Source organism: Tursiops truncatus, chromosome 1 (genome assembly GCF_011762595.2).
Source record: "Tursiops truncatus isolate mTurTru1 chromosome 1, mTurTru1.mat.Y, whole genome shotgun sequence".
NCBI lineage: Eukaryota > Metazoa > Chordata > Mammalia > Artiodactyla > Delphinidae > Tursiops > Tursiops truncatus.
This window is the reverse complement of record NC_047034.1, coordinates 116,973,638-116,999,372: the sequence shown is the minus strand read 5'-3', so window position 1 is coordinate 116,999,372 and position 25,735 is coordinate 116,973,638. Positions and strand designations below refer to the sequence as shown.

The window sequence follows — 25,735 nt, the reverse complement described above, 5'->3', positions numbered from 1 at the left end:
GTGGAAGAAGCAAGTTCGAAGCCAATGACTCCAAAGGCCATATTTTAAACACTGCTCAGTACTTCCTCCTACCCAAGGAGTTCCTTCATCCTTAGCCAGCCAGTGGATGGAAATCATGGAAAGTGGCTCTGATGGAGGGAGGAGGACTTCTTGCTGATGGGAGGGGTTTCATTGAACAAGAGGGAGAGGAGCAACTTGGAAGAGTAACACTTTTTCCAGTGAATCGTATTAAATAACCAGAGCGGCTTATACCCAGTGTCAGGGTAAACGGAGGTTGACAGGTAATAAAAGCCCAGTAATTACTGGAAAATATCGGATTGGAAAGTGCAGAGATTCTTGAAACCTGCAAAACCATTTAATATATCTTATGTTTGCTCCAGACCAACAATCAGCTCCCAGAGCAAGACTGGTCTCATTACCGAACTAATGGACATTATGTTCTGAGGTGGCTTTCTCTCTGCCCAATAAATCAGAATTTTTTAAAGTGAAGCCTGAGATTGCCGTGCTGCAAATGTTTGCAAGGACGTCACTGAGTGTTTCAGGTGTCAAGTTCAATTGGACTTAGCCTGTTCTGTTCTTCTAAGAAAGGCTCAGGAGGCATCAACTGGATCGCAGGGAGAATGCCTTCTGCTCTTGCTCTTCGGGCTGTGACAGAAATCAGACCTGGAGTCCCTGAGTGTGCTTTCTCAAGCAGGAATTGCTTCTGTCGCCGCGGCCCAAAGGAGCAAGTTGTGATGAAAGTTGTCATTCTCCCCGTCCCCTGATTGTGGGGTTTTTTTCCCAGGAGTCGGGGGTGGAAAGAGAAGTTTATTCACACCTTCTAAAATATTCTAAATATCCCCAATATTCTAAGACATTCATAAGCCCTCAATGAGTTGCAGCCACTGTCCTAGGAACTGGGATGATGCATTGCGTGTGCCCGTGTGCCCGTGTGTGTGTGTGTGTGTGTGTGTGTGTGTGCGCGCGTGCGCACTTCCTCTAGAAGCCAACCCACCTGCCCCCATAGGCTCCTGTGCACCGCACTCCTGGGACATGGGCTGCTGCTCTGAGCATCAGTGGTCTGGAGAAGAGGTAACTGCTCCGTGCCTTGTAGATTTTCCTGAGCATTTTTCACTGCACAACAGCCCTAATGACCTTGGCATCAAGCTCTTACTGGGGATTAATAACCAGCCGGGTTTAATGGCCCTAACTGTGTCCTGGGCCATTCTCCCAGTCAGCCATTAATTGCAAGCAGTGCCCTGGGCTCTGGCCATTGTGGTTCCCTGGGCTGAGTGGCCCGGAGGCAAATGGTCCAGCCTCCTTCTCTGCAGACAGAGCTTCCTCTGTGCTCTCCCCTGCTTCTCCCCGTGGTATTAGTGCACAGGGCTGCAGGAGAATTGTTGGTTAGGGCATCACATCATGTCTTCTTTGTATATATGGAGGTTTTCTCAGAGGACTGAGAAGCCTGGAGGTTGGCTTTCATTCACTCACTTATCAACCCATCAATCAATTTAGTATTAATTGAGTGCTTATATAAGTCAGGAAGCCAGAGAGATTACCAAGGTTGGAGTGACCTAACACGGGTGCCCATGTTTCCTACAAAGGGCGGAACCCCTCACCAAATGAGTCTTTAAGGAAAATGTCCCCAAGAATCAGGGAAGCTGAATACTGTGAGAAAGAAGTAGGAGAGAAGGCGTAGGTAGACAGTGAGTCCACCAGGAGCCACCTCCCCTCTCCTGTCCTCGGTGCAGTTTTATCTCCCTGTCCTGCTGGCAGAGCCCCAAGTTCACCTTCCCATGCTCCGTGGAGTGATTCATCAACCCAGCATCTGAGTGTTTAAGGGAAGAACATGTTCAGTACTACATCAGGAATCTTAACTCACCAAGGCATGAGTATTTTCACCCATGTCATTAAGACACTCAGGATGATAATGGTACTTCGATGTGCAGGAACATAGCTGTCTCAGGGGACTGTAACATCCCAAGAACCTGGGTCCCACAGTTTGTATAGTTCTTCTGCCTCCCAAGATATCCTTAGTCCCTCTGAATGCAGGAAAGAGACTTCGTTTCCGCCTTTGGAAGTGATTCAGCCTTTGGTACATGCTCTTCTCAACTGCAGGAAGTGTGACATTGTTTAGAACAGCTATTGTCACTTTGTTGGCACCACTTAAAGAAAGGCGCTTAAGGCATAATTCAGACTTAGATATTCTTTGCATTGTTTGGTGCATCTGTACAACTCAAAGAGAGGATGCTGCTGCCTGAGGTAATCAATACCTCAGAGCTAAGGCAGGTGGGCAGGACTCATGAGGGAGGGCTTTCTGGGACTGGGTGGACCCCCAGCATGTTCTGGTGGCGCCCGGTAATCACAGAGGGTCCGTATGGTACAGTCAGGAACCTTGGCCTTCCCTGAAAGGGTGCTCATCTGGCCTCACATGGGCATAGTGTGTGTGTGGGGGGGGAGAGAGAGAGAGAGAGAGAGAGAGAGAGAGGCCTTGGAATCTCCAGAGGGGTTACAAGTTTCACCTGTCAAGCAGCCTATGCTCTGAGAATCACAGCAGAATAATTAATTATGGGGAAAGAAATGCTGGGACCTTTCTTTAGAATTTTTTCCCCAGTAAAAATGAGCACAATGTCTTGAAATTATAAATCAAACTGGAAAATTCAGGATAATAGTTCTAGGTGAGTCTGAGGGGAAAAAGCAGGTCCCAATGGCTTTCGGGTCCAGTGGAATGAAATCTTGCAAAGTGACCTTATTAAGCAAACAGACTGAGTTACACGGTACCTCAGGGGTGTGTTAAGTGCTTAATAAGTGTCTGTTAAATGAATGAACGAATGAATATCATCTGGCCACAGGTGTCTAGTTGGTGCTCTCTTTGTTTTACGGGTGAGAAAGTTAAGTACCCAATTTGTGATAAAGTCTGTTTAGACCCTGGGTCTCCTGACCCTTATCATCATTTACTCACCTGCTATTTGCAGATGCCCCTGTCATCTTTGTAGGAATGTTTTCACACGAGTAGAGGTTTCCCAGGATACAGGACTTTGGATGCTAAAACCCAAACACCCCCTAACAAACCGGGCTCCTCTTCTACCTCTCAATATTCTCCTTAGTAAAACAGGGGTGATGATGTAATATCTTTCTTATAGGTTTAGTTGAAGAATGAATGCAATTATATAAAAACCTCAGAACAGTGCCTGGCACAAAGAGAACATCAGAAATATTAACTAAGCTGACCACTCTTTCCTTTGTGCCCCCAGCCCGGCTGTGCTCTAAACAGCCCCCTTTACTAACAGTGCGGCACAGCCCCCCATTGTGTCACGTCATTGCACATCTCTGACCTATTGTCCCCCAGTAAAGTATAAACTTTGAGGGGTTCTGTTTTTCCATTCCATTCACATTCTTGCTGCCCAGTACATTTGTCACCTAAGAGTAACTGGATGTCAAATGAATGATGAGAATTTGCAGTGGTAGAATCGCCATTTCATAAGCCCATGTGTCAATTAGAAACCCAGAGCGATCAGTACACACTGATGTGGTGCGTACCTACCATGCGCTCCACTCTGCCTGAAAAGCCCCAGAGCAGCCTTCACTTAATGAATGACGCCGTGCCACGTCCTATGGTAAGGACTGGGTTCAACCCCATGCAATTGCTACTTTCGCAGGTCACTGTGTACATTTTAATTCTATCAAAGTGGAATGAGGCATCAATTATCCTCGGCTAAAAATGAGAAAAGTGAGACTTGCAGAGGTTAGTGACTTGCCAAGGTCCCATAGCTAACAGGTAGTGTAGACAAGCCTGGACCATCCTATGTGGGTGCCCTTGGCCACTCTGCAGTGAGAGAAGGTGACCGCCCTCGGTGCTGTCTGTCTGGTTCGGAAGACAGAGCTATGGCTTAGGAAACTCCCAGAGTAAATACAAGACTGTCTATACGCAGCACTAAATTGGATCCAGTTTTCTGAGACTGCAGGGAGCCAGTGCGTCCAGTTCAGAGTTAACAGAGAGGAAGGGCAGAGGCTCCGGGGAAAATCTAACAGTGCAACTGTCCTTCAGAACATTCTTGATTATCATTTCTTTGTGCACTTGCTGACCTGGGCCTCCGGCCCTAATTACATTATCTTCAAACAGCAACTGAGAGATATTTCTCATTAAACATGAACAGGGAAATGTTTAACTTGTAAGAACGTAGGTGTTCAGAAAGTACATCACTGGTTCAGGATGTTGAAATGAGCATTGTCATTGGCGTTGTCCCTGGTGGACACCACAGGGCCAGGGCTTCCACAGGGCGCGAGGACAGTGGATGAGCTTGAGGCTTTCTTTACATTTTTGAAGAAACACTGACTCAATTTCTCTCCCTCTCCCCTTAAAATGGGAGAAACTCTCATCATTGTCATTTCAAAATTAAGGCTTCTAAGGGGTTACAATTTGCATGTCTTTTCTCACATGATTCTTAGACGATGTCTATTTAGGATAAATATATTTGTGCAGCATCCAAGAACACTGATACATGCTTAACTTCCAATAAGGTGAGTTAAGAGCATTAAAACTAGTGTCACAGCAAATTGCAGTATAGTCTTTTCTTCAACTTGGGGGTAACTTTGGATTCAGAAAGACCTGGGTTTGAAAGCATGACTTCATTACTTGCTAGTTATGCATCTCTGGGCAAATTTTTCAACGTCTCTGAGCCTAGGGTTATCATTATTTGTAAAATGGCAGTAATAGCAAGCTTGCTGGGTTGATATGACGATTTGATCTATTAATATCAGTAAAGCCCAGAGCCCAATGGTCAGCAGGTCACCGCTGGCTCTTTCCCTGTTGTCCAGTACTCCCTGTCACCAGTCTGGAAGAGAATGTAGGGGTGGATGAGGTAATAGCAGAAGGGATGTATTCCGGCACAGGAGGGAGAAAAGCGAAGATGGCAGCCCTCGGAGGCAGGGAAGTGACCTGCTGGTGCCAAGCGAGTGTTGCCGCTGATGGGGTCCTTCTCCCCGTCTTGCAGCCCCTGAAAATGCACTGCAGGGACTGCGCCCTGGTGACGAGCTCGGGGCATCTCTTGCGTAGCCTGCGAGGCCCCCGGATTGACCAGACTGAGTGCGTCATCCGCATGAATGATGCCCCTACGCGCGGCTATGGGCACGACGTGGGCAATCGCACCAGCCTCAGGGTCATCGCGCATTCCAGCCTCCAGCGAATCCTCCGCAACCGCCACGACCTGCTCAACGTCAGCCAGGGCACTGTGTTCATCTTCTGGGGCCCCAGCAGCTACATGCGGCGCGACGGCAAGGGCCAGGTCTACAACAACCTGCAGCTCCTGAGCCAGGTGCTGCCCCGGCTGAAGGCCTTCATGATCACGCGCCACAAGATGCTGCAGTTTGATGAGCTCTTCAAGCGCGAGACCGGCAAAGACAGGTACAGAGGCACGGGCAGGGGGTGCGCGGGGTCTAGGGGAGGGTGAGGAAATGTCCTTGCTGGCTGATTCAACAAAAGCAAAGCTTTTTTTTAAATTATTTTTATTTTTTTTTTATGCTTATGTCAGATAAGCTCATCCCCTTAAGCTTCTTTTTCTTTAATTTTTAACCATTTTTAAAATTGAAGTATAATTAATTTACAGTGTTGTGTTAGTTTCAGGTGTATAGCAAAGTGATTCAGTTATAGAGATATAATTTTTATATATATTATATATACACATACATATATAATATATATATTCTTTTTCAGATTCTTTGCTACTATAGGTTATTACAAGATATTTAATATAGTTCCCTGAGCTCTACACTAGGTCCTTGTTATTTATCTATTTTATATATAGTAGTAGTTAATTCCAAACTCCTAATTTATCTCTTTGCCCTGCTATCCCCTTTGGTAACCATAAGTTTGTTTTCTAAGTCTGTAAGTCTGTTTCTGTTTTATAAATAAGTTCATTCATATTTTTTTTTAGATTCCACATATACGTGATATCATATGGTATTTGTCTTTCTCTGACTTACTTCACTTGATGTGATAATCCCTAGTTCCATCCATGTTGCTGCAAATGGCATTCTTTTATTTCTGAAAGCTTTTGCTAAGTGCTTTTTGTTGTGACCACACTGCTCGTGCCATCTATAGAGCTCACCGGTAGGGCCCTCCTGGAGACTGGACTGCTGAAGCTGAATTTATAGGGCAAAGTGAAAGGAAGCACTGAGACATTTATACAGATAATTCAGGGCCAAATCCCTACTCTGGAGGATGAGGCGACACTGCTCCTGGCTTACACTGGCAGTAAGTGCAAGAGAATAGGTTTATTGCATTTTGTTTTACTTGTGTGAACACTAACCAGAAATAAGTGTATAGGGTTATTTTTCTCTTTCAAAGGCAAATATTTATTCAGTCAACATATATTTACTGAGTACCTACTACTTCCCTGCACCTGGTACTGGGGATATACACAGTCAGAAATAAGGCAGATCTAGACCCTGCCCTCCCAGAATATAGTCTTAACAGGGCCAGCAGATATTCACCAAGTAGTGGCCAGTGAGCTAGGTCATGTGAGGGGAAGAAAACGGTGCTACGACCAGTGGGACAGAGAGACCTGCCGTAGTCTAGGACAAGGCTTACCAAACTGCTGCTTACAACTCAGTAATGGAACATGAAATGTATGTATTGAGTCACTGCAAGATTGTTTTTAATGTAATGGAAAGAATGGAATAAAACAGACAATATCAGCATTCATCTCCTATAGTAAGTAAGGCAAAGTATTATTTCATGGGATAAAATTTGTTTCGGTTTTATACATAGAAATATACATATACAGGGTCTTCTTTTGAAGTGATAAAATTGCCCTGGAATTAGATAGGGATGATGAGAGCACAATTCTGTGAGTATATTAAAAAAAACTAAATTACACACTTTAGGAAACTAAAATGAAATGAAAACCATGTACAATACATGTGAGCATATATGCTCCATCATGGGGCAACATGTATTTCTGACTATAGGTCAAAATCTTTTGAAAAGCACTGGTCTAGAAGATGAGGGTGTGATGGAAAGACTTTCTCCAAAAGGTGTATTTAAGCTGAGACCTAGGCCAATAAGTATTTATCCAGGTAAAGAAGAACCTGAGAAGGGGAGAGAGAAACATCCTTATGGGTATAAGAGCTCGGAGGTGAGAGGACTTCCAGGGGGCTGGAGAAGAGTCCCTGTGGCTGCAACAGGAGTGCTGGCGGGGAGTAGCCAGAGAGGAAGCAGAGATAAAGGGTGGGGAGCTGGCCGAATCTAGGTGAAGAAAAGGACAGCTATAGATATTGAAAGGAGCCATGTGCTGTAGTCCAAACACACAGCTCTGGGTTGGAATTCTTTGTCCCTCACTAGTTATATGGTCTTGGACAAGATATCTAACATTTCAGTGACCTCACATGTGACAAGGGCATAGTGACTAGGCCTCGTAGGACCAGTCTAATAATTAAATTTCCTCATTTCCTTAATTCTAAAACACATATGTTTATAATTAATACACATTTAATGATGTAATTTACCCCCTCCCTTACAAAAACTGTTCCTGCATCAATTTCTTGTCTTAAAACTAAGTAAAGAATGTGAAGTACTAAATCCTTTTGGCTATCGCTTAGGCAGCTCATTATGAAGAACAGAGTTTTAAAGAAAGACCAAAGCCCAGCATTCCCAAATTCTTTGCAGGGAAGAGCTTTCTTTTTAAATCCTTAAAACCTTGTGACCATTTGGGGGCTGGTCCAGGCAAAAGTGGGCATGGCATCTGATGGACTGAGGAGAGGTGGACCTGGCCACTGGCACTGTGGCCTCCTTCCCTGGAAGCCCAGGTGATTCCATGGTTAGCCCAGCCAGTAGATCACATGGGGGATCCTGGTCACCATCACACGCTGTCATGAAATCCAGTCACTTACTGTCCTTTAAAAACCACAAATAAGAAAAAAAAAACATACAAATAACAGACTGTTGCTCATTTGAATGAGTTATTTAACCAGGAGAGCACTTTTTAAGAGAAGGAGAATGAGGGAAGTTATTTACAGTTTCATTTTTTTCTGGTTGGAAAATTCAAAATAAGTAGAAAGACTCTCTTCAATAGAAAACACTTCTCTCTTTTGAGTTTAATGGTTGTTTGCTAAATGTAAGTATTCCTGAAACACTGCTGCAGTGTTAGCTATTTAGGATATTTACACATTGCTCTGGGTCTTCTTAAGGGATTAAGTTGAAAACTTGGAGACTAGTCATTACATCCTTACATCTTTAGGAAACAACCTCACGTCAAGACATAACCCACTCACTAAATTCATTAAATTCTGACCAGTGAAAACATTTTGCTCAATAAGCCTGTGTCCTTAGTGAGCCCAGATGGTAAGAGACAGGTAAAATTTCATGGACTGGCTACCAGGCTTCTCATCCATCTACTAGAATCCATGCAGTCCCCACACAGGGAATCACACTGATGGATTTGTAGGATGCCAAAGTACACTGTCAACTTTTAGAATCTTTGTGCCTCTTACCTTTAAGAAACTGTCTTAGGGGCTTCCCTGGTGGCTCAGTCGTTGAGAGTCCGCCTGCTGATGCAAGGGACGCGGGTTCATGGCCCGGTCCAGGAAGGTCCCACATGCCGTGGAGCAGCTGGGCCCGTGAGCCATGGCTGCTGAGCCTGCGTGTCCGGAGCCTGTGCTCCGCAACGGGAGGGGCCACAGCAGTGAGAGGCTCGCGTACCGCAAAAAAAAAGAAAGAAACTGTCTTAAATAAGCTAATAGTGTATTGACTCAATATTCTCATGTGTCCACATTCTTAATCTTCAGTCTACTCCAAGCTAAAGAACAAAGTCAGGAACAGCCCTTCAGAAAAAAACTATTTCTATAAACTAAAATACAAAACACTTAGGGTCTAACAGTATTGCCTCTGTGTATGTTTTTCTTGAAACCTAACAAAACAGTGGCATGGATTAAAGATACACAAAGTATGGAATATCTAATTTTGCAATCTCACAATCAGGACATTCATTTCCGGCTACTATTTTGAAGAAATGAGATAATTCAATAAATTTTGATTTATGGAAATTTCACCCTACTTAAAAGTGGAGAAAAAAAGGTCTCAGGAACAATCTGCAATTAAGAAGCATGACAAATGACATAGATGGCCAAGTGGTATTCTTTGATATTAGAAAGTAACTGCACTTGAAAATAACTTTATAATTGAACAGGGTACATTAGGAAAATATGATTCAGAACCAATATTATAGTAATTAGATAAAAGAAGTATAAATGAAATAACTGCAGGAAGAATATTTCCATAGATATTATAAATGAGATTCTGGTGGAGCAGAAAGGCCTTTAATTGTAATTTAGTGTGTACTATAGCATTATCAGCTTAGTGTGTTACTTCATCATATAAAAGAATATCTGATAATTTTCCCTAATTAGCACATGACAGCTCTTCATATTCCTTCATTACAGCTGATTGAGTGTAAAAACACTAGATATTCCTTTGTTGGAAAAAGAGTTCAAATCTTTTTAGAAAGCACAAAGCAGTTACATTTCTATAGCCTGTGATCCCAAAAGACTACTATTTCGCAAGTCTGGGGAATTTTAAGTGGCACTTTAAAGAAAGGTTCACCTTAGTTTCTTTAGTCCTCCACTTTTTATTCTCCCCATTTTTACCCATTACATCTTTTCCTGTAGAGTCACATGCCCCTATATTTCAGGCTGTGGCTTGTGATTTCTACTACATCACACAAAAGAAAGCCAAAGTTGTTGGGAAGTTTCTGCCACTGGGAAAAGCCCTCTTAGTGTTTCCTACAACTCAAAAGCATAGGGACATGAGTGTGATTCTTGGATCAGGAATCTGGCGGTATAAGTAAGCTGTCATTCTCCTCCTGGGCTCCACATCATTCCAGTTATTCACTCTCCCAGTTTAAGTCTAGAACAACCTGCCATCTCAAGGTCACAGCCTTGGTGAAGACAAGGTCTAACTTGAGACAAGGCACTGCCTTCTCTTCCCCTCCCCCATTCAGTCAGCTCTGCTCTGTCCCACCTCCTCCAGTCCCAAAGTTCTTATGAATTTAGAGCCCTGGTGAAAAACAAGGGAGATTGTTAATACCTATGTAGGCTGGAGGCTCCAGAATTTTCTAATTACAGTGAGTCCCCTGCATATGAAAACTTCCCGTTCTAAGAGTGTGTTCATAAGTCCAATTTGTTCGTAAGTCCAACAAAGTTAGCCTAGGTACCCAACTAACACAATTGGCTATATAGTGCTGTACTGTAGTAGATTTATAATACTTTTTACACAAATAATACATAAAAAAACAAACACAAAAAATAAAAAAAGTTTTTAATCTTACAGTACCGTACCTTGAAAAGTACAGTACAACAGCTACATACAGGAGCTGGTATCGAGTGAACAGGCAAGAAGACTTACTGACTGGAGGAGGGAGAGGAGGTGGGAGATGGTAGAGCTGAAGGAGCGTCAACAACAGGAGATGGAGGGCAAGCAGCAATGTCACTCATGCCTGATGTTGATGGTACAAGTTCCATTCCCTTGCTGGATTCAATTCTATCTACCCTCTTGAAAAAAACAATCCAGTGATGTCTGGGTAGTAGCTCTTTTTTCCTCATCACAGATGACACCCTGGGCTTGTAATAAAGATACTGTACTACTGTACTCTATACTGTACTGTACAGTAAAGTACACAAAAGCACAACCACTTGTAGAGGATGCACGCATGTGACTATGTATGCCAGACACGTGAACTAACTTATGTGATTGGACATGCGAACGCACGTTCACATCTTTGAAAGTTTGCAACTTGAAAGTTCGTATGTAAGGGACTTACTGTACTGCCCTGACTACTGACGATGGCTCCTACACAAGAGCCAGTAGCAGTGTTGGAAGGATATCAGTTGTTTTGTGTGTGCTAAAAAGCACTGGGAGTAATGGTTGAATTATTATTTCATTTGCTCCAACCTAGTAACCAAGAGGCGAGGAAGGGATCTTGATGTATCAACACACCAGACTAGATAACTTTTTATGATGTTCTCTCCTTTAGTCCTCGAAATAGCACAGGAAGATAGAGCTTCCCATGCTTGCTTTCTAGATAAGAAATCAAGGTTCAAAGAACAGCAATAACCTGCCTCAGGTCATTTAGCTGGTGAATAACAGAAACTAGTAAGATACAAATCCATGCTATTTCCATCTTGAGAATATTTTAAATGTACTTCCTGGGATATTACTGGATCTGGATACAATGGAATGGAAAATAAAAATGAGTAAAGGAGTTAAGAACTAGAAAGTTGAAGCCACGAACTCAGGAATGACTAAATTACCCATTCCTGTCAGGTAGGTGACAAAACAAGAGACATCTTAAAATGTCTTTTTTGGTTGTTATTCCTTATGCGAAATGGAAATAATGCAAACTGCTTAACAAAAACTCTTCCTTTTCAAAGAGGGGTGCTACGCAGTGCAAGTAGAAAAGCTTTCCTGCAGCTCTTTCATTCGCATCACATACGGTGCTATGGCTGGGCAAAGTCAGACAGTCTGACCTTGGGGATAAGGTGTTTGAAACTGGCTAATGATGCATGCCACAAGCACTGAAAAAAAAAAAGTAAATGCAGCAACCCCCAAAGAATTGAAATTAATATCCACAGCAGCATAGCACGGTGGACCGAGTCATCCTCACAAGTCACATTAGACCTTGATGTTGTGTCTCCACGATTACCCTTAGACTTGGTGTGTGGTTGGGGCTCAATACAGATGTTTGATTGGGCAAATGAATGAATGTTGGAACCCACCGATTTATTCCTTAAATTCTGTCCATTTTTGGTCATTTAATAAAAATTTTCACAGGGCTCGGACTGTTCTGAGGTAAAATAAAGCAAATGCTCAGTTACACGTAAGCATCCCTGTGTCCCTTTTCCTCTGGTCGTTAGCCCATTCCCAAATGAATGTACTCCTTCTAAGGAAAGACATTCAGTCACGATGTTGGTGTTAATTAGTCTAGTCGAAGGCAAGCTTCTACCCTAAGATCATTTGGTCAATCAGTTGATCAACTGATAGATAAAGACAACTGTGTTTATTCACATTTAGTAAGCTCTTTGTTATCCACCCTGCGTGGAGCAAAAAAGAATGCTTATAGCTAGTCAAGTATTCTAGTTAATAAAGAGCCGACACACGAGGATTGTCATCTTACAAGAAATTGAGTGGTAATAATTCGCACTTAAACATTGAAACATTGATCATCATCTTTGACTATGTAGAAGTCCCTTGAGAATCCACCATGATGGAGTACAGACATCATTTATCATATTATCATGGAATATGGTGGCATGAGTAACAGATTTCTATCTGCTAAAGTTCCAGCTTTAGCAGATAGAGAGAGAGTGAGAGAGAGAGTTTACCAAATGGAGAGAGAGAGAGTGTGTGTGTTTACAGTCAGCCTTGTTCCAGAAAAGGTTTAAGATGGAGTGGGTATAATGATTATTTTACCAGCTTGCACACTTAACTGTTGTTCCTTCCAGGAAGATCTCCAACACTTGGCTCAGCACTGGCTGGTTCACAATGACGATTGCCCTGGAGCTCTGTGACAGGATCAATGTTTATGGCATGGTGCCCCCAGACTTCTGCAGGTAGGATTTATTCTGCAAATGTAATTCATCAGCAGTGTTGTGCAGTGTTTATAAATATCTGATTCCACCTATCAACCATGAAACATGTCTTACTGTCTTCTTGAAGCAATTAATTAACATGTCCCAAGTCCTGGTTCTAGAAACAGCAAACGGCATTTAATTATGTGATATAAAATATTGAAAGTTTTTGTTTGTACTGCTGGAGAATTAATCCATCTTGTGGGCTTCATTTATCCTCTGAATATTTATCAGCCAAAAGTAATGCAGTAATTGGCATAATATTAACAATGAACAAGCATTAAGAAATATTCGTTTTGGGGATTTCCCTGGTGGTGCAGTGGTTAAGAATCCGCCTGCCAATGCAGGGGACACGGGTTCAATCCCTGCTCTGGGAAGATCCCACATGCCGCGGAGAACTAAGCCTGTAAGCCACAACTAGTGAGCCTGAGCTCTACAGCCTGTGAACTACAACTACTGAAGCCCCCGTGCCTAGAGCCCATGCTCCGCAACAAGGGAAGCCACCGCGATGAGAAGCCGCACACTGCAATGAAGAGTAGCCCCTGCTCACCACAACTAGAGAAAGCCCGTGCACAGCAACAAAGACCCAATGCAGCCCAAAATAAATTAATTAATTCATTAATTCATCAAAAAATATATTAGTTTTATTCTCATTTGAAAGGAATGTGGTAATTTTTAATGAATTAAAGAGGGCAATTTCTTTGACGGTTAAGGCCTGTTTTCCAAAATTAAAATATTCCTCTTAGTCTCTTTCCCTTTCCACATCAGTAGCCTCGGTTTGTGTTTCTAAGACCAAAAGCACAGGCATAATTATTTTGATGTAATAATAATTTCTATTGCTACCTTAAGTTACCTCCTGGCATGTGCCCAGGTAGAGTTCGGTGTGTACTAACAGACACACTGAGAAATATTCAGGGCCTGATTTGTGGAAGGCCGATTGAAATTCACCTGTAACCTAAAGGAGCGATGCCAATAAAATCAGAAAGTTTCCTAGTTTTCAGGCATGCCTGCTGACCTGCACATGGCCTCAGTCATGATATTTAAATGGTAAGATCTGGGGTGGGAGGGCATTTTAAACTTGTTCATTAAAATTTATGCCTGCTTATACCTTCATGTGTTTTAAACCTAACAACTTCTCAAAGTCTGTGAGCCTTTAGGCAAATTCTACCATTTGGAGGTTTGATGCAAGAATGATGAAGCATACTTTATTGTGCCATTATCACTTTGCCACTTTTCTCCCACCCTTTTTAATCCAAAGACCACACAGCAGCAGTACTAGTTTATATGTAAGAGTCAGGTCACAGGGGAGAAGGAAAGGGGTGGACAGAGCAGGCCTTTGAAATCTGCCTGGACTCATGCATCCCCAGGGAAGACATGATGTAGTAAGGAAGTGGGTGGAGTCTGGTCGCAGACGGCACAGGTTCAAAGCCCAGCCCTGCCACTTACTAACCTAGTGCGACCTTGAGTAGGTCCTCATTCTCTCTGTGTCTCGGCTTCCTCGTCATTAGAAGTGGATGTGATGATAATAATAGACTCTGCCTCAGAGTATTGGAGGTGGATTAAATAAGTGAATACATGTGAAGTGCTTGGAACAGCACCTAGTACATGGCCAGAGTGAGCTTGGACCCTCACCCAGTTCCTCATCACTTAATGCACTGGCCTTGTTTTCCCCTTTAACAACCTCTGTGCAAAAAAGTAGGTAAGATGGTGTAAAAAAGCCAACTGCCTCCTCAAACCAACAGGCTAACAAAGGCAGTGGCAGTGGCCCCTTTGGGCATGCAAAGAGCCATCAAAGCTGATGGTTAGACGGCAGATATAATTACGTAATATTGCCATTAGGGCACCGGAGGAAAAGAGCATGAAGAAATTGAAATGTTAATGACTTAAAGTGTTCGAGGAAATATTGCACTTATTATGGAAAACAAATGAAAGGCAAGTTACCCTGTCATTTCTCTTACTCAGATTTAGTTCATCATGGCTTGGTGCACTTAGGATGGGAACAATTTATACGATGACACTAGCAAGGAAGTCAAGATACCGTCCGTGCACCGTATGTTGGCAGCCGCTCTGAATTTCTGTTCCTCAGCCACCATCCCAAAGGTTCAACAGTTGTTCTCATAAGATGATTTTGGCCAGGACTCATCAGAAGGCTCCCTAACCCCAGTGTCCTATCAGAGAGAGTGAAGAAGTGTGCTGGGCATCCTCTGGTGCAGAGGGTTAGGCTGGTGACAGCATCCTCTTCAGTCCTGGTGCCTGTTTAGGAAGGGTAAGAAAGGAAAGAGCAGTAAAGATTGATTCCCAGGTTCCTTTCATCTTCAAGTCCAGGACACATGGGCTGACATGGACACACAGTTCCTACCAGTGACCTTGAACCTTGCTGTCCTCATCTGCAAAATGGGCATAAGAAAATAATAATAAAAGGAAACAGGTCATGGTGAGGCTTAAATGAGATCATGGCAGTAGAACGTTTGACACAGTGCCCAGCACACAGTTAGTGCTCAGGAAAGATTATTAATAACATTAGTGTTACTAATACTTTAATATTATACATAAAATATATAAAATAATTATTAATATTATCCTAAGCCCTTGAGAATTGCCCTGAAAGGTACCAAGAATTTTGGGAGGGGTTCAAAGAACAGGCCACAGCTCTTTCTTCCTGGAGGCTTACGATAAGCCTTACCCACACAGAAATCTAACAAGCACAGCAAAGCCACTTGGAGTCAAAATGACTCTTGCAAACAGTATCACCACCAGAAAATGAAAAAGCAACTTGTAAGTTAATCCAGCTACTAGTCTGATCATTCCCCCTTGGTCTTGATTTTGAAAGAAGCTAAGAACTCTAAGGCCAGCAGGGTACACGTGTCATGAGCTGTAGGACTTAGGGAGATAAGATATCACCGGGGCCAAAAGTGGTAGGGAAGCTTTTGTGAGAGGACAGACCTCATGCTGGTTGAGTCCACCAGAATATACACACCTCAAGGGCAGAAACTTTTGGGTGTTGGGATCACTGTTGGAGCCATGGTGCACAGGACAGTAGATCAGTACCGTCCTGACCTATAGCAGATGCTCCGTACATACTGAGTGAATGAATGGCCCTGTCCTCTCTCTCTCGTGCTGTAGTCAAAGGGTGTTTATATGACCGAAAATGAGCCATATTTCTCAAGGTCAGAAGCTATGTGACCTTGAGAAAGTTATTCAACCTCACTGAGCCTTAGTTACCGTGGGCAGGTTAATAATGACCGTCTCAGAAGCTGTAGTTTCCACGTCTGCAGATGATGATGACATTAGTACTTACCTCACGGGGTTATATGATAATTCCACGACATAATAGATGAGGAATTCTTGGCACAGTGCTGGTATACATTAAGTGTGGATAAATTTACGAGGAGAAAGGGCTCACTCATCTGCAGGTTTGCACCCATGAGCACATTTTAAGGAGCTGTCTGGCGAGCACTAATGAACGGTGCTTTGTTGGCAGGGAGGGCCAAGGACACGAAAGGCTCCCATGTGAATTGGATCCCACTTTCCCTCCAGCTCCTTGCAGGACACCCCACGGGCTGCTCACAGCAGACTCCCCCATTCTGTGGCTTCTTTATGCCCAGTCTCTCACTGGAATGAAGAGTTAGGCACATGGGGCCAGGGTTCAGCAAACGAAAGGAGAGCCAACTGCTCTTTTTGGGTAAATTAACCTTTCCAGACTTTGAGATACAACTAGGACCCTCAAAAGAAGTCATTTACTAAACAAATCACAGAGACTCTGATTCATTCACCTAACTTGTGTTGGGCACTTAGGGACATAATCAAAGATGAATGAGACAGGGTTCCCGCCTTTGGTCTCCTGCGTGTCACTTGGACACAATTCAATCATAAGGGACAGAAGGTTCCCAAGGTTCCTGTGGGAGAAAATGTTCACGTTCTGCCTGTCGTAGTCTCTGACGCGCAGGGCTTTATTGAAACATCCAGCTCTGGCTTTCTCCTGCCCTGATCCGGTGGAACAAGGGCAAGGAGCTAAGATGAAAGAACATTGCCCCCTCCTGCCCCGCTTCATCGGCAGCAGATGAACTTCTCTCTGTTTTACCTGTGGGCTCTCATATCACAAAGGGTCCCGTGGCAAATAAGAACATTGACAGCCTTGATGACCTCTGGTCTAAGATACGGTCATGCCGCTTTCCAATCTAAATCACACTCTCACACACTTTTAAGGAGAATAGAGTCATCACCTTCTCCTTGCCGAGGAAACCAAGGCTCAGGAGGACCAAACGCTGGACTACTTCTGCAGTCATTCCCATCAGCTTAGCGTGGCAGTGACCCAAAGGGAATGTCAGCTGCTATATGCTGGGATATATAGGGAGGTGCAGGAGGGGACTAAATTATATCCTGGGAGCAGACAGCTGAGCCATCCATGAGTGCCTGACTTCTAAGACGTGTGAGTGGGTTCACTCCTACAAGCCTGGAGCTGTCATTTTCCATCCAGCTCTCCTGGAGTTCTGGCCTTCTCATCCCTCCCACCCAAAGGGCCAGGCTTACTTCCAGGAATCATTCATTGGCAAGAAGATTTCCAGTAGCCTCTAAACTACTTAGCACATGGACTCCTTAGGGAGACGAATAACCCCACGTTCATATTTAACACCACAAATGGAAAGAGTGAATGTATAAATGGCCATGGCGGCAGATGAAGGACATGTTATTCGAAACCTGGCAGAATCTAACGCTGACTAAAAGTCATGTGACTGGCGTGCTACAGTTTCCTCCTTAATCTGGTGCTGCAATAGCCTCCTGACCGCTCTCCCCAACTCTGGTCTTTCTCTTTCCTCTCCAAACACCACTGTGCTGTTGGATAAACCGCAAGTCTGACTCTATCACTTAAACCCCTCCGTAGGTCCCCACGGCTTTTAGAAGAAAGTTCACACTCCCTAGCTTAGCACACAAGCCCTCAGGACCTGACCTCTGCAGCCACCTTAGTCTCATCTCCTCTACGCACAGACTTGTTTTAGCCGTACTGAGGAACTCAAGAAGGAGCTCACCCTGCACACACCTGTCCCTTTGCCCTCATCTCGGAACATCCATGCCCTCCTTCTTAATCTGGCTGATCACTACTGGTTCTTCACCGTAATATTAACGGCTGATGGTTTTTCTGCACATACCACACGCTGGTGCTGTGCTGAGTACGAGTACAGGTGCCATTTCATGGAAGCTTTATGATAATCCCAGGAGATAAACATTATTATTATCGCCATTTTACATATGAAGCTTGAGGACATGAAACAACTGGCCAAAGTCGTGGGGCAGGTAAGTGATGGAGCTGGGATTTGAATTCAGGTCTTCAGGGCTCAAGAGCTAACACTCTTAACCCCTCCCTCCACTGCTTTGGAGGTCCTCTTCCTCCAAGCTTTCCTTGCCTTCCTATCTGAGTCAGACCCCACCTGGGCCCCTACTGGGGCCTCTGCCACCTTCCGCTCTGCCTCAGCGAACTGAGTGACATGTCCGTCTACTTCATCAGCCTGTAATCTCCTCAAGGGAAGGGGTCCTATCTCAAGCCACGTTTGTGTCCCTAGCTCTTGCCATTGTGTCTGGCACGTAGTATATATTCAGTATTGATTAACTCAACGAATAAATAAAAACCTTCCTTTCCTTGACGGTGTTTAGGAGACTGATTCTATATTTATTCCAAGATCAAAAGTGCCAGGTGAGTGAAGAGTATAATTAGCCAGTGGCAAGTACCGATTTCGAGGGTCCAAAGAAGTCACTGGTGGCCGCCTGTATCATTCCCAGCCAAGGCCAGCACTGGGTCCTCAGGCATGAGACATCAGTCTCCATCCTGCCTCTATCACTGGACGCCAGGCTCATCAGTGTTCAGAAAGCCAGAGAAAATTAATGTCGTGTCACACCAGAGACAGCCTCAAAATATATTATTATGGGGACATAGCCCTTTAAATCACGCCGTATCCATATGGGAAGGCAAATCCATTCTCTCTAGATGGACTATAAATTGCAATGGAAAAGCTCTGTTATCATTGCTTTCCAAACTAAGTGATGGTGAGTATTTTTAATCTCATTTTCCATTGTAAATTATTTGTGATAACAATGGGCCAAGCATTTAAATTCTATCTAACAGTCATATTTCTGGTCATACTTAACACATTACCAAGTTTACAACTCTCTGTTACCCATCATTTCCTGAGTATTAATTAGCAGAGTAACGACTCAGAGTAATCACTGTCATGGAACTAAATGAATATCTTATCCATAATGTGAAGGACATCTCAAAGGTATCGTGAATATCAGAGAGCTGATTCTGCCAGAGTTATTAGCTAGTGAACATTAATAAAGCTGCCAGCATTACAGGGCAAGTTCCTACTTGGCACCAGTCTACCCTGTAGAATCAGACGCGTACAGAGGACGGGTATGGAATATAATGCGTCCACGTGGTTCACATTTTATGAAGTGAACTTAAAATACATTGTTGTACTTTTTTTTTCATAGATGCTTAACTTTGCCACAATTTCTTCTTCTACCTTTGCTATAATTTGACCAACGTACTGGTCACTGGGTGTTTTTATTACCTTCCTCTGTCCCATGGCTCCAATGCATCTGTTATGAGACGCTATGGCATCACCTGAGGTGCCTGAGTGGCTGGGTGTGGGTATGGGGTTCAGGCGACTCACTTGGGCCTTTGACCCATGACGGGTGGGCAGCCGCAGGCTCTCGGCACTTTTTGTGCCCCAGAAGCACAAGTATTATTTCACTGGCTTCCAAGGTGTGTGGCAGTTTCCTTCCAAAAGAGGCTGTAAAAACAAGAAATGGAGGCAACAGAATAAAGGTGGTTCATGGGGCCTCCCGGGCCTGAAGCAGCTGTGTAGGAAGGCCTGTTAGGGGAACATTTCCTCCTGAATGCTCCGTACTGTCCCCAAGACCCCCAGTGCGAGCCAGTTTCCGAACAACCGAAGTACTTGACAGCTACGGATTCAACACTATCCCTCAAACAGTCCCTGACTACCTGCTATATGGTACTGTATACCATGCCAAGAATAAAAGTGTGTTTGGAGAGAGTACCTGAGGCTCTCAAGAGAGGCAAAAGCACCATTCTTTCATCAGGATCTTTGTAGCCTTCTAGATCGTCCAGCCCAAACTGGGAGATCAGGGTCAACCTGATCATACCCGGAAATGGAAATATCCACCCTTACCTGTTAATGATACGAGGTTTCTTTCCAATTGCACAGCCTAGCTTTAGAAGATTTAAAATGGCACGTCACCAGCTCCTGCTGCCATTGATAACATATCAGTGGGCAGAATTGTAAATGAGCATGAGACCTGTGCTTCGCACCCTGACCCGCTGCACAGTGCCCACCAGGCACGGGCACCTCTGTAGGTGGGTGCTTGGGAGAATGCAGCAAGGCCAGAGTTGCTCTCAACCATATGGTGCCAACCCAACGGGAACCCGGGGTGCCATTAGTGCAGACAGCCACCTGGTGGCACAGGAATTTTTCCAAGACACAGAGCCTCACTCTTAAGAGTACAGCTTTGGTTCAGATCTGGGCCCTGAAACTTCTTCAATTTCTCTGGGTATGAGTTTTCTCATTTGTAAAACAGAGGTAATAACAGTACCTCTCTCACTGGGGTGACGTGAGGATTAAATGTTAGTCTATGTGGAGTACTGAGCACTATGTGAGTCAAGTCTAGAATCTTGGATGGCCCATGAGTGAGGCTGTGTGCTTAAACCAGGCACAGGACTCTCACCCTGGGCGCCGGATTCTCACCCTGGGTGCCGGATGCTCACCCATCACACGGAGTAGTGGTACTTAACCTTAGACGCCTGATGGAGAATAAAGGAGATAATATAAGCTAAGCACTGAGGCTTAGCAGGTATTTAACTAAATCAGCCTTCTTAAACCTGGCTGCATATTAGAATGTCCTACAGAACTTTATAACATTGTTACCTTTTTAAATTTTTTTGTTTCGAAAAAGTTTTAGACTTACAGAAAATGTTGCAAAAAGTGTACAGAGAGTTCTTGTATACCCTTCACCCAGCTTCCCCTAATGTTACCATTTTGGTCCAATTATCAAAATTATCAAAACTAAGAAATTAACACCGGTACAATACTCAAATAAATTTCAAACTTTATCCACATTTCACCATTTTTCCTACTGATGTCATTTTTCTCCTGCAGAACCCAATCCAGGATCCCTTTGCATTTTCTTATCATGTCTCATTAGTCTCCTCCAGTCTGTGACAGTTCCTCAGTCTTTCCTTATCTTTCATGACTCTGACACATTTGAAGAATTCTGGTCATTGTAGGATGTCCATCACTTTGGATTTGTGTGATAGTTTCTAATTATTAGATTGAGGCTATGCATTACTGAGAAGGATACCACAGAAGCAATAGCATTTCATATCAAGAGGTACATGATGTCAAAATGTCTTATTACTGGCGATGTTAACCTTGGTCACTTGGTGAAGGTGGTGTCTGCCAGGTTTACTCATTATAAAGTTACAATTTTTCCCTCTATCATTAAGAAATACATTGGGGGGACTTTATGCAAATAACCTATTTCTCCTCATGCTTTTCCTCTCTCATATTCCATTCATCTGTGCATCTTGCCTGCAACAATTACTGCATTGTTCTAATGGTGATTTTCTATTCCCTCATTCTTTCTAGATTATTAATTGGAATTATTCTGTATTTCATTTATTTATTTATTCAGTAATTTATTGAAATCATCATGGGCTCATGGATATTTATTCAGTTTTATTTTGTGGGACTCATAATCCAATACTGCCATTATTTATTTTGATACTCAAACCTAAGGCACTTTTTAAAATACCTATGCCTGGGACCCTCTCCAAATCAATTAAACCAGACTCTATGGAGGTGGAACATAGGCCATGGTATTTCTTTAATACCTGTGCACTACATGGTAGTTCTTTCATTCTCCCTACCTGCTTTCTCTATAGAGAAAAAACAATCCTTCTTCACATTATTCTGCAGGATTTGTTCCCCCACTGGCCCCTGGAGGGCTGATGAGAGGCTGCTGCCACTTAGGGAACTGGCTCTGTGATTATCATGCCCACACAGCCCGCACCCCTGCACCTTCACTCCCTGAGCATCCCCTGACCCCAGACAGCAACCTGAGCTCCAGAATCCTCTCTTTTACAGCAGTAGCCTCCTGATGTGGAAAGTCTGCTGATTTTTATTGCTGTTTTCATTTGGATCAGGTGGAGGGGAAACAAACTATGGCAGCCTTTAGAAAGTCAGGCTTGGGAAAAAAGGCTTAAGGAATTATAAGCTTGAACTTTCTGAAGGAAGGGCTTTCTGAACAGCACAGTGGATGACACCTGATGGCAGGCTGACAACCTACAGCAGAGCTGTCCCTGCAGTTGCTTCGGCTCTGCCTTCTAAGTCCCATCAAGCCCTTTTCTGCCATTTGGACAAAGTTTTAAAGCATGGAGACAACCCTCAGTTATTTGGACACCTTTGAAACCATCAGAACCAAATATGTAAATTTAATTCTCCCTTTAGGAGAGCAGTGTGGAGCCAGATACATTTTCATTCAAGGAGATGGTCTTCCTGAATAAGGAAATTGATCCTATAGCATCCTTTATCTGGTTTCCAATTTCCCTCTATGCCTAGGTGTCAAATCAATCTCATGATATTTTTAGAAACCCGATTGCCTCTTTAGTCAGATTGATGCCAATAATATGTCCAAAACTTAGATGAATCAGATTTAAAACCTGATCCGTACTGGAATAAAAGCTTAACCCCAAGTTTACCATGGCAACACGAATTTAGCACGGTTCCCCAAATTAAGCCATATGAATCTGGGGAGACTTGTCTCACAAATTTCTATTTCTCTTTTTTTAATTTTGTTTCTTCATAGTGGTCCGTTCCAACTTGAATTTTTCCTACCATGCACTTTCTATATTGAAAACACATTCTATTAAAATTTTAAGGGGTTTCAATTTCTAGGGTAAGTAAATAAGCAAACTCTATAATAACTGGACAGGACGGGATCTGATGTCTCACTATAGAACATAGAGATACTTCTGAGACAGGCATAATAGAGATGCAAACCATTAACTCAGCGCAGCATCCAACCCAGGATGAGGAATGTTTAAATGCTGCATGACAAAAGTAAATCTCTCTTCCTGGAAGAACTTTAACCTCAGAGGAGAGGAAGCTCAAAGGTTTATTGTCTTCAGAGCCATGAACTCGACACCCCTCTTGATAAAAGACTTCGATCCCTGACCCCAGAAAACTTGCTACTGTAAAAGCCATTTGTGTATTGATCTCCTCTGAAGAAAACGAATAGGTATCTAGCAGGATGAGCATCTCTGGGAAACCAAGTTACTGTACTTAGAGTAAAGCTGAGTGCTGGGAGGGAGACCCCAGGGCATCAAACCCTGTAAGGTGGTTTGCAGGAAGCTGGGACACTTTTTAAGAGAAGCGCTAAGAAGAGACCAAGAAGAGCTTAGTCTTGCAACAAGGCCGCTTGGTGAGTGTAGGTCAAGGTAGGAGGGTTTATCTGCTGGGATATCTTGACTGCTCTTATCATTTAGACATCAAGACAGAAGAGGTGGGGTGGAATGGAACCCAGTCTGAGACCAGACCTCTTTGGGGGTGAGATATTTTAGTAACCCTACATCAGGGCGCTCACCACCACCACATGTTAATCCTGTTCACATTACCTTGAACAAATGAGCCAGTGTTTCTCCTATGAGGCGGAGACAGGGATATAGAGACAGAAAAATGTGGGGACTCTCGGGCTACACAGCGGGGGTTGAAGATTTGGACTTTCGCAACGTAGAAACTCTAGGTTTAAGTACATTGTCCGTCTAAAACAGCAAGAGAAAAATGGTGGCGTCGTGCCTGCTGAGTTTCTCCCGTGCGATCAAACTTGCATCATCCACTTTCCATACCTGGAGGAAGAATTGTCTTTAGAGGCCCGCCGTTTAGCTGCTAACTCCATATAAATTCCTTTCAACAACAGAACTTCAAAAAATAGTTATTGAGCGCCTGCTAAGAACAAGACAAAGGCCTGCTCTCGTGAACAGACAATAAGCAAGTAAACAACGACAGCAGTTTCAGAGAATGATTAATGCCACAAGGGAAATAAATGCAAGTGAGATAGAGAGAAGGAGCAGGCATCAGGTAAGCCCTCTCCGAGGAGGATACATTTGCATTGATCCCCAGCAGTGAGAAGGAGTGAGCTGATGAGAGAACGTTCCTGCCGGGTGACTGCCCTCAATAGCCAAGGCCTCAGGCGAGGGACCAGCTCGGTCGAGATGACCACCGGAGAGGCCAGTGAGGCGGGAGCATAGCAGACAAGGTCAAGTGGATTAGGAGAAGGCTCTGGAGAGGAGCCAGATCACGGAACACCCTGTAGGCCATGCTCTTAGTGGAAGTGGAAGCCCCTGGAGGGTTTGGAGTGGGGCGGGGCTGGGGAAGGAGGATGATGTGTTTTTGTTTTGTAAATATCTTCATAGCTGTTTGTGCTAAACAGACTGTGTGGGGCAAGAGTGGAAATCATAACTATAGCTGGCTCTTAGGACTACGTAGTTTCCAAATCCCCAAAGCCTGAGCATCCTACAGGCTCACGTTTAATCTTGCTGTTTGATAATCATGGTCGCTGAGTTTATTTCATAGCCTCAGATCCTCTTCACGTGCATATTGCTTAAACATCAGCAAAACCGTTTGTTGAATTCATTTAACTTGAAAGTATGGTTTGTGTTTATCGGCTTATTAAAGATAACATCTTACCTAAATCTGTGAAAGGAATTTTTTTTTTTTTTGGCTTTAATCAGTTATCTCGTTTTCCTCCTACAGGGATCCCGATCACCCTTCAGTACCTTATCACTATTACGAACCTCTTGGACCTGATGAATGTACGATGTACCTCTCCCACGAGCGAGGACGGAAGGGCAGTCATCACCGCTTTATCACAGAGAAAAGAGTCTTTAAGAACTGGGCACAGACATTCAATATTCACTTTTTTCAACCAGACTGGAAACCAGAATCACTTGCTATAAGTCATCCTGAGAATAAACCTGTGTTCTGAGGAATGTGTGTGGCCAGGTGGATATCCCAAGAACCCAGTGTATCAGACATCAGGCCACTGAACTTCTTGAAACACCAGACCTGAAAGAGGAACAGAATGGGTCGCCGGGGTAGCTTCAGTTCTCAAGAAGTACCATGTACAGGTGCCTCCGAGGCGTGACTACACAGCAGTGCAGTTGGTCTGTAAGGGAAAATTCCAGAATGAATACATCCTAATGAGTGTCGTCCCTTTCAAAAGGGGTTACCGTAGGGGCTGAACTCTCATTTAAATGATGTTGCCACGGCTAAAAACATTTTGGATCTCTTTAAGTATTGCCTTCGAAACTGAGACATTAGGAACTCAACATTAGTTGTATTCCTTTGTAGAAATACCACGTCAAAAGTCATTTTTCTATCAAATTGTATCCTAACCTGAACCTTTGCCGTTTGTTGGACTCTGTATGTGTGATTTGTAAAAAGCAGCCTGAAAGTATGGACATGATTTCTGAAGAGTATATCTTCACTGACTTTCATAAGCAAATGCCCAATATTTATTTATTGAGCGTTTTTTAGTGTGTTCTCGGCCAGTATTTTTATAGATTATGATTATGTGGTAATTTATCCTTCCTAATTCTTTAATCCTGAGTGATGGTTGGAAAAGGCCCGGAACTGGGAGATGAGTTGCGGTGTTCCCAATGCTCATCGTTAGCATGCGACGGTATTTGGCTTGGAAATGTTGCATTGCATTTTTTGAACCCTCAGGCTTCAAGAACAGCTATGACATTTTTCCAATATGCAGAAATGCTCCAAATGACAACATTGAAAACCAAAAACTGCGTCGTTCAAACAAAAAAGATACCAACAAGAGAAACTTAAAGACAGTTTGCTTTAGTAATGATTGATGTAGGTTACTTCACTAAAGCCCTAGTTTCTTCTTCTGCAGAATGATGTCACTGTACCAGCGGACCTCTTAAGTTTCATTCCAGATCTGAAATTCTCTCAACGAGCCTCTTGTTGACCCACATGAGGACTTTGCACTTGGAATGATGGGGCTCCCACAGTAGCAGGAGCCTTATTTTAGGGGGCCTTTTATATCCCCC

The 25,735-nt window shown here is 43.5% G+C and overlaps 1 protein-coding gene across 2 annotated transcripts in view; it reads left to right on the top strand.

Annotated features, from left to right (window-relative positions):
- Positions 1-24,657, top strand: part of ST6GALNAC5 (ST6 N-acetylgalactosaminide alpha-2,6-sialyltransferase 5) — a 173,857-nt gene extending 149,200 nt beyond the window's left edge. Inside the window, exons 3-5 of one of the 2 annotated variants that reach the window (XM_019919220.3) lie at positions 4,974-5,383; positions 12,475-12,582; positions 24,426-24,657. In XM_019919220.3, the coding sequence (XP_019774779.1) occupies positions 4,974-5,383; positions 12,475-12,582; positions 24,426-24,657 (750 nt within the window). Of the gene's footprint in view, positions 1-4,973; positions 5,384-12,474; positions 12,583-24,425 lie in introns of those variants that run through there. The other variant, XM_019919221.1, reaches the window with a different exon arrangement.
- The last annotated feature ends 1,078 nt before the right edge of the window (positions 24,658-25,735 follow it).